Source organism: Protopterus annectens, chromosome 4.part1 (genome assembly GCF_019279795.1).
Source record: "Protopterus annectens isolate FY-2018-M chromosome 4.part1, PAN1.0, whole genome shotgun sequence".
Taxonomy (NCBI): domain Eukaryota; kingdom Metazoa; phylum Chordata; order Ceratodontiformes; family Protopteridae; genus Protopterus; species Protopterus annectens.
Genome location: NC_056734.1, coordinates 192,425,840 through 192,440,610, shown reverse-complemented (window position 1 = coordinate 192,440,610; position 14,771 = coordinate 192,425,840). Strand labels below are relative to the sequence as shown.

General features: G+C 40.9%; 1 protein-coding gene across 1 annotated transcript; it reads right to left on the bottom strand.

The window, feature by feature from the left end:
• Positions 1-424: 424 nt before the first annotated feature.
• ESPNL (espin like) lies at positions 425-2,836 on the bottom strand. Its single transcript, XM_044070897.1, has one exon. The coding sequence runs from the start codon at positions 2,817-2,819 to the stop codon at positions 1,275-1,277; it is 1,545 nt and encodes a 514-aa protein (XP_043926832.1). The 5' UTR covers positions 2,820-2,836; the 3' UTR covers positions 425-1,274.
• Positions 2,837-14,771: the final 11,935 nt, after the last annotated feature.

The following is a 14,771-nucleotide window of genomic DNA, read 5'->3' as shown; positions in this document are numbered from 1 at the left end:
TACTGATTGATCATGACCACTATGTCAGCACAGCATGCTGTCCGTTACAGTGGCACCGCATCACCATACAAACTAACAACATAGAACTTTCACAAAAAATGGCGATGGGTGTTTAGCAACTGGACATTCAAGTATTATCAGAACAGACATTCATGAGGTGATTGGTTACAATGTTTTCCATAATCAATGCGGCTATTGCAAAGTTCTCTATTAGAATGTATATCTGTTCGATTTGGGATTATGACAGTTCCTCAGGCCATGATTTACTAAATCAGGTTCTACAGAAATCTTACTGAAATTCTAATCCTTTTAGAGCTGACTGAATGTGGTGTGCACATATCTTAGAGGCAGGAAGATGATACTGTCTGAAAACCTAAATATTTCCCTTATGCTTGAGAAAGGCTGACTTTGGAAATGGGCATCTACAGTCTTACAAATTGGGGGAGGGGGGCATATCCCCATCCCTATAAATAAAGGCAGCTTAACTTAAATGTAGAAGACTGTGATGTAAACAGGGTTGTGAGAAATGTGTTTCACAGAAACATGATTTAGTAAATCATTTTTTAACAAACTGTCACTGACTCAGTCAACTCTGAACTTGCATCTAAGGTTTCTTTCAGTGGGATGGGGGTATACAGTCATTAAGAAAGGAGATACAACTTGAAAGAGTATTATCAAGGGTTCCACCAACTCAGGATACAAAACAAATTCCTTTGAGTAAATGTTAATATGTATTCTGTGCAGGTAGTGTACAATGGATTTTAAAGAAGTTAACAACAGTTAGGTTTGAAAGTAAAAGCTGTAAATGTTTAAGATCAACTTTTTATTGCTCATGGTGGATAATGTCTGACATTATGAAACATGCTAAACATTACTAATTTTTATAGTTGTAGCAACAAACTGCTTAAAAGTACGCCATCATTACAAAACATGTCAACCATTACTTCATCTCTCATAAATGGATCTTACTTTCACCTGGCTAAGAGTCTACAAACAATTGTTAGCTTACAACATAATCAACTACTGTGAACACCTGCTCCTTAAATAACAAAGAATACTCACCCAAAGGAATGTGTCACATTCTTAAAATTTGGGGATGGTGACAAAAGTTTTAAACAACATATTACACATGTGAGATCAAATATAAGAACAGGTGCATATATTAAAAGAAGTCCATTTTTTACTGATGCCATCATATCATTAGCTGAGTGACATCTTATGATTTACTAAATTACTTTTATGTCCTATATGCAGAAAGCATCACTAAATTGTCATTATTCAAAGTCAAACATCTCTGCCTCCTTTTCCTTCCAGAAGGCAAAGCTTCTGTCAATGTACTTGCAGATTTCATCATTAGAGAAATCACTGAGGCAGGAGCCATTCTTCAGAAGGTTTTCATCCTCGTCTGGAGTGGCACTTTGAACAATTACCTTGGGCAGTGCTCTGTCATTTGCAGCATGTGATTGTTTTGTGCTTCGCCCCATCTTGGCAGTGTCCTCAGAACCATTAAAGAATCTAAGCTTGATGTCATCAAACCCATCCTCCCACATTCGTTTCCCAGCTGCTATCTCATCAATGACTGCTTTGTGGAATGAACGCACGGTTTCCCAGGTGTAGTTGCCAAGATGATCAAAAACCTCAAAGCACAGAAGGTGCCTCATCTTTCGTTCTTCTGATGGCAAGTCTAACTCCAGGATGTGAAAGTAACCTAGCATGAAGAGGTCAAGAGTAAGGGTGTTGTAGTCAACAGGAGACCCATTTACACGAGGAAGAAACTGCTCTGGAGAATAAGTTATCTGTTGGTTATGTAAACGTCTTATTTGCCTTGAAGGAACATGAGATATAATTTTACGCCAGTTGCTTATAAGTTTAGAGATGACTGCTCTTTGCTGGAAAAAGTGACCAAGCTTGTTGTCATCAACTGAATGCTTGATCTGAGTGTCTGTCCCTGCTACAGACGTTTGCTTATTCGTTGCCAGTCCTGCTCCTTCATTATTCTGATCTTTCTGTTCCTCTTTGGCTTTAAGCATATTGTATGTGGATTTTTTCCAGTGACTCAGAAAGAGAACAACAATGCGTTCCTTCCGTAAGCTTGTCGTTTCTTTTACTGGAGTATGAGACACACTTCCTTCTTTTGTACTTCCTTCTGAGCTCACTCCAGAATCACTTGCATCTTCCACGTCATCAGTTTTAGTTTGGTAAGCTTGCTGTTCTCCATTAGCTCCACTCTGACCATCTTTGAAATTTTCAAAATGTTCTTGTTTGATATCTGCTAACCTTCTGTTCTCATTAGCAGCCATATCCTGTGGAAACTGCTTCTCAAAATTGTCCCGCAGATTTCTAACTGACACACCACATTGGTGGATTTCCTTTTTGACACTTTCTCTGCTTGCTCTTGAGCTCTTCATTTCTGATCTGTCTGAAAACACAGTTATCAGTTCACTGTTGGGCATTTTTGATATTTCTGCCTTTTTACTGGCTCCTCGATCTGTGTCACTAACATTGGTCAGTAGAAGGGACATGTTTCTTACAATTCCAGAAATCCTGTTGCACCACAGTGGCAGTGCTGGGTGTCCATCCCTTGCAATGTTCTGATGCATCAGCTGGGTGTTGACTGTTATGTTGACAATGGGAGCTGGTAAAATATTTCTCAGCTCTTCTGCTAGGCGGTCTAGCTCATTTTCATACTCCTGGCATTTCTTCATTATCTGAACACTTTCTATTTGCTTCTCCAAATAAATGATATCATCCTCTGTAAGGAGTTCTCCAAATGGGCCAAGGATTGCATTATGCACTTGAGAATATCTCCAGCCATCCATATCTTCTTCACTGTTGTCAGTCTGCATGGAAATAGAATAAAAGTTCTATTGTTATTATTAATATTATAATAATAAAATAAAAGGAAAATAATTTTTGTCCAAAAGTAAAAAGAGGATTTCACAGAATGTTAGAGCTCTTGTCACAGAAATAAACATAACTCAGGAGCTTAATAAAATTCTCCAAAGCCAAGGCTGAGGTTAAAATAGCTACCCAAGCCAGACACAATCACAAGTCATTTTTAGTTATGTTTGTAATTTCAAAAGCACAACACAGCAATGTTCTGAGCTGACTGGGAATGATGTTACCTACAGTGATGCTGAAAATACAGCTAACCTACTGATTGAGAAATTTAGCTCTAACTTCACCCCTGTCTCCCCTCCATCTGTCCCCCATGATATAACTTAAACTGGCTCACCTCCAGCTATCACACAAGAACAAGTCCTAAAAGTGCTATCAAAAGCTAATAATACTGCATGAGTTCTGGCAATATCCCTGGATGCATCTTATATAGCACAAAGCACACATTCTTAATAATGCCATTCAATCTCAGTCTTCATTCAGATTTTGTACCATGTGAATGGAGAACAGCTACAGTCATTATCCTGTATAAGGGAGGACCTTCCACAGACACAGGCAATTACAGACTCCTAAGTCTGACTGACCTTATATGCAAATCCATGGAAGAAATTTTTATGAAATTAATCAATCAAGACAGGAAACCTACAAACACCGGACCTGTCTCAGGATTTGTCAAGGGCAAGTCATACTTACGCAACCTGGTGGAATTTTTGAAAAGGTCACCAAAACAATGGATAAAGACAAAACAGTGCAAACTGCATATCTCAACCTGGCCAAAGCTTTTGACACAATTCCCCACTCTCAGGCATAGTAGAAATAAAAAGGGAATAAACACCTGTGTCACCTGCTGGATTGTCAGCTGGCTCACAGATAGGATGCAGAAAATCAAAACGGGTGAACTTACCTCCACAAAGAGACCAGTCACCAGTGGAGTCTGCCAGGGTTCTGTGCTGGGACCTCTCCTGTTTGGCATCTACTTTTCTAAAGTAAAAGCCAATACAAAAGGTCACTGGCTGACAAAGTTTGCAAACAACTGCAAGCTAGGAGCAGTCATTGAATCTCCAAATGACTTAGCCATCCTGCAGGAAGGTTTGTCTTAAAATAAATTACTATAGTCAAAACCATGGTCTGAAAGCAAATTTCGAAAAATGCATTACTGTATCCTTTGGGAAGTCATCTACCCCTGGGAACTACCATATTGTTAATAAGCTCCTAAGAGTTGACCCAGTTGTTTGGGATTTGGGAACCTATATGGCAGTGATTTAACTTTTGACCAAAATATATCTATTGTTACATGAAATCCTTCTATATTGCTCAGGTTGGATTGTGTCTAGCTCTAGGGATGTCACTGATCCCTTTACTCAGCCCTCATTACACCAGTCAGTGAATATAATGCCTCCTTTGGCATGCATCTGTCCAAACACATGCACAAACTGGAATGCCCACAGAGATACCTTACTAAACAATATGTCCTACATGGACTGACTCAAAGACCTGTCACTGTACTCTGTATCCACCAGACTACTTAGTGGAGACTTGTGTCTGGCATACAAGGCATAATATGACCGTGCACATCAGCAAGTCAAATGGCATCAGTCTAGGAATCTAAACCTGTAGTGGGGGTCTTTATGAAGCCCATGTAATATTACATTGAAAAAGAATTAAAACATTAAGGAAGAAAAAAGCTACAATTTCTAGGAGGCCTGCATACAAACCTATATTTTATTATAAGAGCAGCTAATACATTGTCTGTCTAGATAATTGTAAGATATGGTTCTTTCACCACCAGCATACTTTGACTATGATCAGACAGAAGGAATTAGTAAAATGTATTTCTTAGCAAAGATCAAATACATTTTTGACTAGGGTATATTATCTAGTCATCTGCGCCAAAGAGAGTACTCAGTGTTTTAAATGACATCTCTATGAACTGCAATGTGTGAATACTTTATTTATTGACAATATTCTTTTTCAACTTGTTATAGCTATCCAGATATTTGCTGTATGCATGTATAGGTTCACACTGTATGAGCTAAAGCTGAATTTTTACATAGTTAATGTTATTCTTCTGTATTAGGCCTTGTAATGACTTTATTTAACTGTAACAACATTACGTCAATGTGGAGCTTTTCTCCCCGGGCCTCTAAAGAAAATGGGATATTATCCATTCATACTTTTCCGGTAAACCAATGTCAAATAAATAAATAAATAAATGTGCAAGTGCAATATTCCATTACCTGCCACTCATTCAATAATTACAGCAGCAGAAACAAATGGCAATCGCAGCTATTTTAGATTTTTAATATCTGCTACCAATTGCATGCTAAAATACTGACATATAAACTGTTATTTTAATACCAAAATTCACAAAGATTCAGATGATCACTGCACAAGAAACATATCTGATCATTTTGAGTCTGAAAACTATCATTTACCTTTGTTGGGTATTGCCATTTACTGTGAAAAAAGCTTTAGATGCTGTGCAATTGTCTTAGTAGACAAATAGTGGAAAGGCACAGCCTTTCTAATCCCTCATGCTTATATTACGGGTATAAAAGCCACATTCACTAGAAATTTTTGTTTCTTTAATGACATATAATACAATATATTTACTTTTCCTTCCCAACAGAGGTAAAAGGCAAGGAAATACACCTTTTCCTTCATTATCTCAATTAATTACTAAAGACTAATTGACAGGTGAGAAATTTGTAAGAAAAGAAACAAGTGCAAGAACTATGTAGGCATCAAGAGCTCTGTTAAGAAGAGATTGTTTGCATATTCTTACTAACAACTAAGTGTAGTATCAAGACACAGTTAACATTGTATACAAATGTTAATAAAATAATGTGTAGGAGTGACTTGGTTAGACTAATCTTATAATAGTGAAGTTTTGCCTCTGAGTAAAGAAGCTGGGAAGACTGGAGAAGAAAATGTTTTTTGTATGGAGTTAAGGGTGAATTAAATATATATTGGAGCATTTACTTCTGATAATCATGTAATTTCAAATATGTTAATCCTTAAATATGCTGAAATATGTTTTTCATCTAACTGCATACTTGGAATCATTACAAGTTTTTTTAATTAGTTAGCATGATGCTTATTCCCAAAATTACATATGTGCTAAGATATATTCTAATTTTTCCATACAACAGAGCTTCTTACAGTACGACTCCTAGAGCCTACAATGCTAATGAGCAAAATGTCTGTCAGTATCAGTTGAAGATGTAACAAATCCTGTCCAAGTCAAACCACAATGTATGTTAAAAGCCACCCTTTTACACACAGATGCTAACTTTGAAATCACAATGACTTGAAAAAAAAAGCAAAATGTACTTTAATGTACATTGTTCCATTCTGCTACTTCCCCCTGTCAGTGTGATCCCAGTCCGTAAAGTAACACTAAATGCTATTTGATTGAACAATACATTAGCATTACATGCCAGAGGAACTAGAATCCAAGCAAAAGTATACACGGGTGCAAAATAAAATCTTTCACTATAAACTTTTATGGCGGGTATAACAAAATGAGGCATTAGGCTGACTAATCTGCACTTTTATTCAGCTTTGTTCAACTGGTACAAACATAAATCATTAAGATGTTACATACAATATAGCAAAATGGGTAAAAAATTAAGCTAATGTGATTAACTCCCTATCCCATTTGGTTAATCATAGTTTAATTCAAACACTGACTCAATAATTGCCCAAGAAGTGTGGTCTAAAGGCTACATTCCTTTCATGATATAAAATTAAAATAAATCTTAAAGAAAAAATTCCCTCTAGGCAGTGGTGGCACCATGCAAATATACTTATTATAAAACTACTAAGGGTGGGATGCAGAAAGGCTTATCACAATGGAGAAGCCTTATATTAGCAGGTTCCCCACTCTTGTAAGACTTTCTGATTCTGAAGACAGCTATACCACTGAAGCTTTCTCCCTCACAGTGACTGTGGCATGGAGGGTGGTCTTTTGGGCACAGCAGTATGATAATGTAGCAGTTTGGGGTCCAGGAAAGTGGCTAATACCAATTAGCTGCAGGCTCTCTCCCAGCAAAGTTAGCAGCTCCCATTCTACTTAGATGACTGATTCACAGAATTACTTGTTCACATAAAATTTCACGCTGGAAGAACAAAGTGACCTCTGTAAAAACACAGTGGTAACACATTCATTCCGATGGGAGTACTTGTGGTGAAGGTAATGAATTCAATGAAGGTATTGGGAAGGGGGATGTTAGCGTGTGTGTATGTATGAATGGATCTCATCCAGCAAATATGAATGCCTTTAAGGGCCTGAATGTGTGAGTGCTTCCATGTCTGTGATCATCTGTGGAGGGAGTGTGTTTATTCATAGTTGGATTTGTACATGTATGTGCATGTGTTTGTGCATGTGTGTGTGTGCACGCGTATCTGAATGTATGGGTGTATGAGGGGGTATAAGGAAGTGCCTTTGCCAGTGCAATGAATGGGCCATTAAGGAGAACACTTGAGTGGTCAGGTCTAACAGCAGTAGTGTGGGCTACTGTATGATTCAGAGGGGTCCCCTTCACATGGTCGACATTTCAGAATGTTGAAGACCATATGGCCAAGACCATATGATCGGCATTCGAAATGTCGACCATGCGGAACCAGCATCTGCAAACAGTGCAACATGGAAAGATTTCCATCTTCTGCACTGCAGTGTGATCTCGGAGTTAGTATGTTTAAGTTCCGGGGGGTGTGGGAGGTGGACCCCCCCACGGGGGGGTGTAGGAGCGTGTAGACCCCCATCTTGCAGCATGAAGGTAAGATTTTGTTTTTGTTTTTTTTTTATTTTTTGATTGGTCGACATTTCGAATGTCGATTATATGGTCTTGGTCATATGGTTTTCGACATTCTGAAATGTCAACCATATCAAGTAGACCCAATTCAGAGATGTGATAATGAAGTGATAATGAGGTCTTTCTCACTGTGGCCATAGCTGTCTCTGAATGACATTTTCACATTATAATTGACAGACCTGCAGTGGGGAATTACCATCAGTGGTGAGCCTTTTTCTAAATCCTACAATATTTTTTAAATGTACAAACAGGACTGCAAACATTTAACAATATATAATGTACAGATCCTCTTCATTTAAAATATTTGCTAACATCCACATCAGATGAAGATTTTTAGTACTACTTACCCCCGACTTCATATCAACCTATGCAGACTTGTTTACAGAGACCCTGTACAACCATGTAAATGGCTGTATAGAGACTGCTGTACCTTCTAAAAGTAAGCCCAAAATAAACTCTAAAAACAAACTACACTGGTGGAATCCTAACCTTAATATGGTATGTAACAAAAGGAAACAAGCCATGGCTAAAATCAGGAAGAGCAACTCTCATAATAAGAGCTCGCTTATTAAACTAAAAAGAAAACTAAGTGGACTAATTAAGTCCAAAAAAGCCAATTACAAGGGCAAGATTACCTCACAGGCTAAGGAAAACTACAAGGCCTTTGACAGCTATGTCTGTAACCTAAAAGGCTGCACACAGCAGTGTGCCGAATGGGTGGTAAGTTGTACCACCTTCACTGAGCAGAGTGACATCACAAATCAGCTGGCTGACAAATTCAGCTCAAACTTCAACTCTCAGTCTCCCCCCCCCGCCTCCTCCCATGAAATATCTACAAGCATAAACCCCCAATACTATTAGCAGGAAGCAGGTCCTGGTGATACTCACTAAAGCCAAAAACACAGCCTCTGTGAGCCACAACAACATCCTGGGATGCCTTCTAAATAGCTTGGAACATGACCTATCAGGACCACTTGAGTCACTTTTCAAATATAGCCTCAAAACAGGCTTTGTACTATGAGAATGGAGGACTGCTATGGTTATCCCACTTCACAAGGTTTGACCATTAACTGAGCCCAGAAACTGCAGACTCATTAGTCTAACTATTTTAATATACAAAGCCATAGAATGAATTATCATGGAAATGACCATCAAAGGCACAGACAACCTTCAGACATTGGATCCAACCCAGTCCTAGTTTTGTCAAGGGAACGTCGTGCCTACTAAACCTGGTGGACTGCTTTGAGTAGGTCACTATGGCAAGGGATGAGGGGAAAATGGGTTATACTGCCTACCTGGACCTGGCTAAGGCATTCCATACAATAATCCACTCAGATATAGTTGACAAACTCATCAAACTGTGCATAAATTCCTACATAACTTGCTGGATTACCAGCTGACTCAAAGACAGGACCCAGGAAGTCAGGATTCATGATAATACCTCCACTAAGAGACCAGTCATCAGTGGGATACTTCAAGGTTCCATGCTGAGACTGTTCCTATCTGGCATCTACTTCTGAGAGGTAAAGGCTAAAGTCAAGGGCCTTTGGCTGACCAAGTTTGCAGATGACTGCAAACTGGAAGCTATCATGGATTCCTCCCCATGACACAAATATCTTATAAGAGGGTCTAACACAGACAAATGACCGCTACCAGACTCATGGATTAAAACTCAATTCCAAGAAATGCATTATAGTGCCTTTTGGGAAAACAACCACCCAGGCTAATTACTTCATTGATAAGACAACCTTAAGAGTTGACCCAGTAGTCAGGTATCTGGGAACATATTTACACTGTAATCTGTCCTTTGACCAACATGAAGCCAAGGTAGTAAGAGACTCATTCTATGTCACCCACCTTATAAGTAGGGGTATGGCATACAGGCCCAAGAAAATCAAACTGTCACTTTATTTGTCCCTTATCAGATCCACAATTGAGTATAATGCTCCCTTTGGCATGTACCTGACCAGACATATTAACAATTGATATGCCCACAAAGCTTCCTTAACAGACGATTCTAGGGTATAAAACACACATTGTCTTATACGGATCACATTAAAGCCCTATCTTTATACTAAGTCTCCTACAGGTTACTGAGGAGCAATCTATGTCTGGCATACAAGTCATGCTTGGGTCTAGCTCAGATGGACTTTTGGCACATCTACAAAATAAACAGCATCAGAACCACTAGATCCAAGGATTTAAATTTTGCTAGTGACATAAACAGGACATGTTGGTGAGACAGATATGTGTCTCAGAGGAGCCCCATGATCTGGAACAGGCACCCCATTCATGTGAAGCAGAGTCTATCCCTAGTACTCCTTAAGTGTAACCTTGACCAATGGATGGTAAATTGGAAATTCACCCCAGGTCTGGCCCACATGTTTCTGATAGAAACAGACAGTAACTATGCCCAAACTAACATATCCCCCAACATAATATTTATAAACCTTTTAAATAACATACCCCCTTTAATAAACACCCATGATACGCAGGGACACAAATGGGTTGGGTTGCGTACCCAGGCTGATAAATGCCATAGTAGTCATTAGCCTAGTATATACCTACGAACCTATAACTAAGAAATGCAGTGCAGACTGAGGTCATAACCCACACTACAAATACATATTTGCTGGATGAGATAATATTAACAAGCACATTTAAAAATGTGTTTCCCAGAACAATCAAAAAATATAAATAAGATCTAGGTATGCAAGCAGTACCCGGGTTAAGGACGAGATCCGTTTTTAGTCTATCCTTTAGTCAAATTTGTACATAAGTCAAAACACGTACATATGGTTCTTATTAAATGTCACTTAGTCAAATGTTTGCCTCAGCCTAGTATTTATTTTACTTTTCTTTACATATGAAACATTTTAGAACCACTTCCAAACAAACAAAAAAATCTTACTGTATACTTTAGCTATGCTTCCTTACGTCCTATGAGCTATGCTTTCTATAAACAAAGCCGTTTTAAGGCATCTTGTTATTAAATGCAGTGTTTATGAGGACGTTTTCACACAGACACACAAGCCATACCTCTCAACTGTACGGATTTTTGCAGAATGTCCAGATTTTTGCCTCATATTTTTGGTCTATTTTTCATTAATTGTGGTTGTTTAGCAAAAGTAGTGGCAAATCAATAAAGACTGAAATTAGAAAATAATGACAGACATTTGAGTTTCTAAATTCATGCTAATGCAAAACCTGTTATTCTATCAACTTTCTAAGTTTGTAAGAGCAATATTTCAATATGGTTTTGTACAGATTTCTTACTCTAAGAGGTTTAGTGGTATGACACACACACACACACACACACACACACACACACACACACACACACACACTTAACCCTACTTTACCTAGTCCATAACTAACCCCCTCCCCTTATGCAACCACTGACCTGTTAATTGCTACCAGGGGATTGCTCCCTTGCTCTCACTCTTCACTCTCTCTCATGCACACAGGGCAGGATTCACGAAGGCTTGCACGGAGTGTAAGAGACGTGCAACACTCCATGCAAGCCTCGCGATCCAGGTACAGCCCTAAACTCCGTGTAAGAGACCAGCTAAAACGTCTCTTACATGGACTGGGCGTGGACATGCTAAATACCTCACTTGCATCCGAAAGGTATGCAAATGAGGTATATTAGCGATCCACGAAGCATAAACCAGTCCGTGTAAGAGACGTTTTAGCTGCAGAAATGTACTCAGTTGACAACTGAGTACATTTCTGCAAATTCCACAACGGAGCCATGTCAGCTCCAAAAAAAGGGTGCATATGACTCAGGCAGCATGCCAATGGCAAAATATGTGGCCATTGGCAATAAAAACCGATGCTAAAATATTAAAAATATATATATTTTTTTTTGCCGATGTTTAAACCCAGTGCAGCCTCGCGCAAACGGGCTGCGCTGTATAAAATCATAAAAAAGAAGGTTATAAACCCACAAATGTGGGTTTCATGCAATACATGGAATGACAATGCAGGGACCAGCAGACCAAAAACAACATGGCCACCGTGTAGTGGTTGCTAAGGGGGGAAGCTGAGTCTAAGACATGTAACTAAGCATTAGTAGGCAATCTCATGTAAATGAGGGTTAGGATACTGAATCTCACAGTCACATAGCAAATGAGCACAGTCTGAGTAGTGTAAGAGATACATAAGGGGAGGAATAGAGTAGGAGATAGGTGACATCACAGGGTGGAATGGTAGAAAGAAATGCAGTTCATTGGAGGTCAGTGTAACATGACAGATGACAGACACAGATCATGGAAAGAGGTGTGCCACAAGATAAGTCATGGAAAGTCAAGAAATGGAAGGTGTACACTGTTAGTTACACCAAAGTTTCTTGCTGGGCGTGCATGCGCACATGTGCGTGCCATGAAGCGCGAGTAGGGCAGTGTGCACGCGTGTAAGGCAGACTGAGCATGTGGGAACGTGTTGGGAGATGTTTAACACTGTTTGCGCTGGTGTGCACGTGTGTAGGGCAGGCTGAGTATGTTGGAGGCTGTTGGCAGACGTGTAACAGTGTTTGCGTGGGTGTGCATGCGTTTTAACCCGAATAAGTAGATTCTGAACCGTGTAAGCACGTGCGCACGCGTGTAAGCCACTGTGAGCGTGTTTCTGATGGTATGCACGTTGCTCCCCCCTGAGGAAACAGAAAGGAAAAAGGAAGCAACAGAATTAATAGGAAGCTAGCAGGGATAACTGCTGAAGCTAACAGGTGAAAACAATTAGAAGCAGGCAATTACACAGGCAGAATAGTAGCCCAGCCCAGCACTTAAAACTCTGCAAACAGTAGTGCAGAGTGTTTCTCTTAAGAGACACTGCAAGACAGGAGTAAGCTAATAGAAGTGAAAACTGAAAAAGCTTAACTCAGAGCAGAAATGTTAGGGGCTGCCATAGCTGTCATAATGAGACATAGGCGGCTTGCTGAGGGTGGTGACAATGCAGATGGTGCCAGACAACCCACAGTGAGGAGACAGAGAAGAGTGTACAGGCCCAGGGTCACCTACCACGGGTTACATGAGCTGGAGATAGTAGAGCGCTATAGAGTGGACAGAGAGATCCTGCAGCAAATTGTTGAGCTGTGCAGGCCACGCCTCACACACAGAACCAACAGAGGGGAACCCATCCCAGTGGAAACCAAGGTATGTGTTGGCCTAAGAATAATAGCAACAGCTACCTTCCAGAGACCAACTGGCGATATGATGGGGATATCACAGGCATCAGCCTCCAGGGTACTGCACCAGTTCCTGGATGCCATGTCAGCACATGTCGGTGATCATGTATATTTCCCCAATGCCCGTGAGGTATTGGCCAGCAATATGCGTCTCTTCCAGCAAATAGCGGAATACCCTGAGGTAGTGGGTGCAATAGACTGCACGCACATACGCATCAAAGCACCAGCCAGTGAGTGGGGTAGGGCCGACATTAACCGCAAGGGCTTCCCCTCCATCAACTGCCAGGTCGTGTGTGATGAATGTGTGTGCTGGCTGCCCTGGGAGTTACCACGATTCCCACATCTGGCATTTGACGCAGCTGTACCAGACATTTGCCAATGCGGACATCCCACACGGACACCTAGTGGGGGATGCAGGTTATGCACTGGAGTCGTGGCTGATGACACCCATCAGAAACGCACACACACCTGAACAGGAACGCCATAATGAGACACACGCACAAACACGTAATGTAATAGAGCGTGTGTTTGGGCTGCTCAAGTCACGGTTCCGGTGTCTGGACACATCTGGTGGAGCCTTGCAGTACACACCAACTACTTGTACCCAAATTGTCATGGTATGTGCTATGCTACATAATATGATCTTGCGAAAACAGCTGCAGCAGGACCAGCATAGGGCCGGGCAAACAGCCCCCCACCATTGCCAAGGCCATCACAGGCAGAGCGTGACTCGGAGGAGGAACAACCTGAGCCTGCCCCAGTAGGCAGAAGGAGGCGTGCTCAGTATGCCCTGGCCTTGGCAAAGAGGCAACGCATAGCACATACACTGGCTCAGTAGGAACCCTGGGAATGATACCCCCTCCGACTCACTCAAATAATAACATGGATGCCTAAAATTACATTACCTGCTCACAAACATGTACAGGGAAGTGTAATATGCGCATCCGACAGAGGCAACCCTGCAGCACCACCTGAGGCATGAATGCCATGTGTTAAGTAATGTAACACCATGTATTATATGCACACATGAGCACCCTGACTAACATCCACCCTCACCAAGCATGAAGCCACAAAATGACGATGGGATGATCAAGTGCAATAACTGGCTGAAGTAATGCAGTTAGTCAAAGGAGAGCCAATGTGTTTCAGGCTGGGAAGACATGCGGAGAATGACATGATGCACCACCTGCTAGGGGTGGCATGCACCTATCATGCCATGCCCCATGGATACTGGCAAAGGCTGTCAGTACCCACAGCATGCCCTGAATAGGTAAGTCTCAAAACACAAACCCACCTTCATAGGTTCTACAAGGGATAGGAACCTAGATGTAATGCTACCCAATGACAGATGTCTAAACAGCAAGATGTGTGCAGTGTAAATGCACACAGTATGGAGAATGTAGATACCAGTCCTGTAATAGAGAACTGGGTCAAGGCTCACATCAGCACCCTAACACTACCAGGTCACACCTCATACTGTGCTGTACAGCCGCAAAACATGGAACAAGCTACAAAAGGAGGGTGACTAGCAAGAAACGGCAAGGATAACCACACCCCCATGTTGGTACCACAACAAGAAGCAGCATGGATTAGCCATGGTCAAATACCAGTGGCTAAAACCGCCTCCCAGTATATAGCCTGCTGCAAACTACTGTCCTAATACCAGGAACTGCACCTGGCCTATGTTGGAATACATGAATATATCAAGCCCCCCAAACCACATTATATTGCTTGACTGAAAATACCCAGACATACACCGGGAGCATTATACTAGCACCAACACAGTAGGAGAAAATTTCCCAGAATCCATAAACCAAAATGCCCAGGAACAATGTACCACTCCCACAAGAGGGGTAAGCATACTGGATGTG

What these genes read in the sequence shown, in the direction of transcription:
- ESPNL (XM_044070897.1), bottom strand. Translation starts at nt 2,819, where the DNA reads ATGGATGGCTGGAGATATTCTCAAGTGCATAATGCAATCCTTGGCCCA.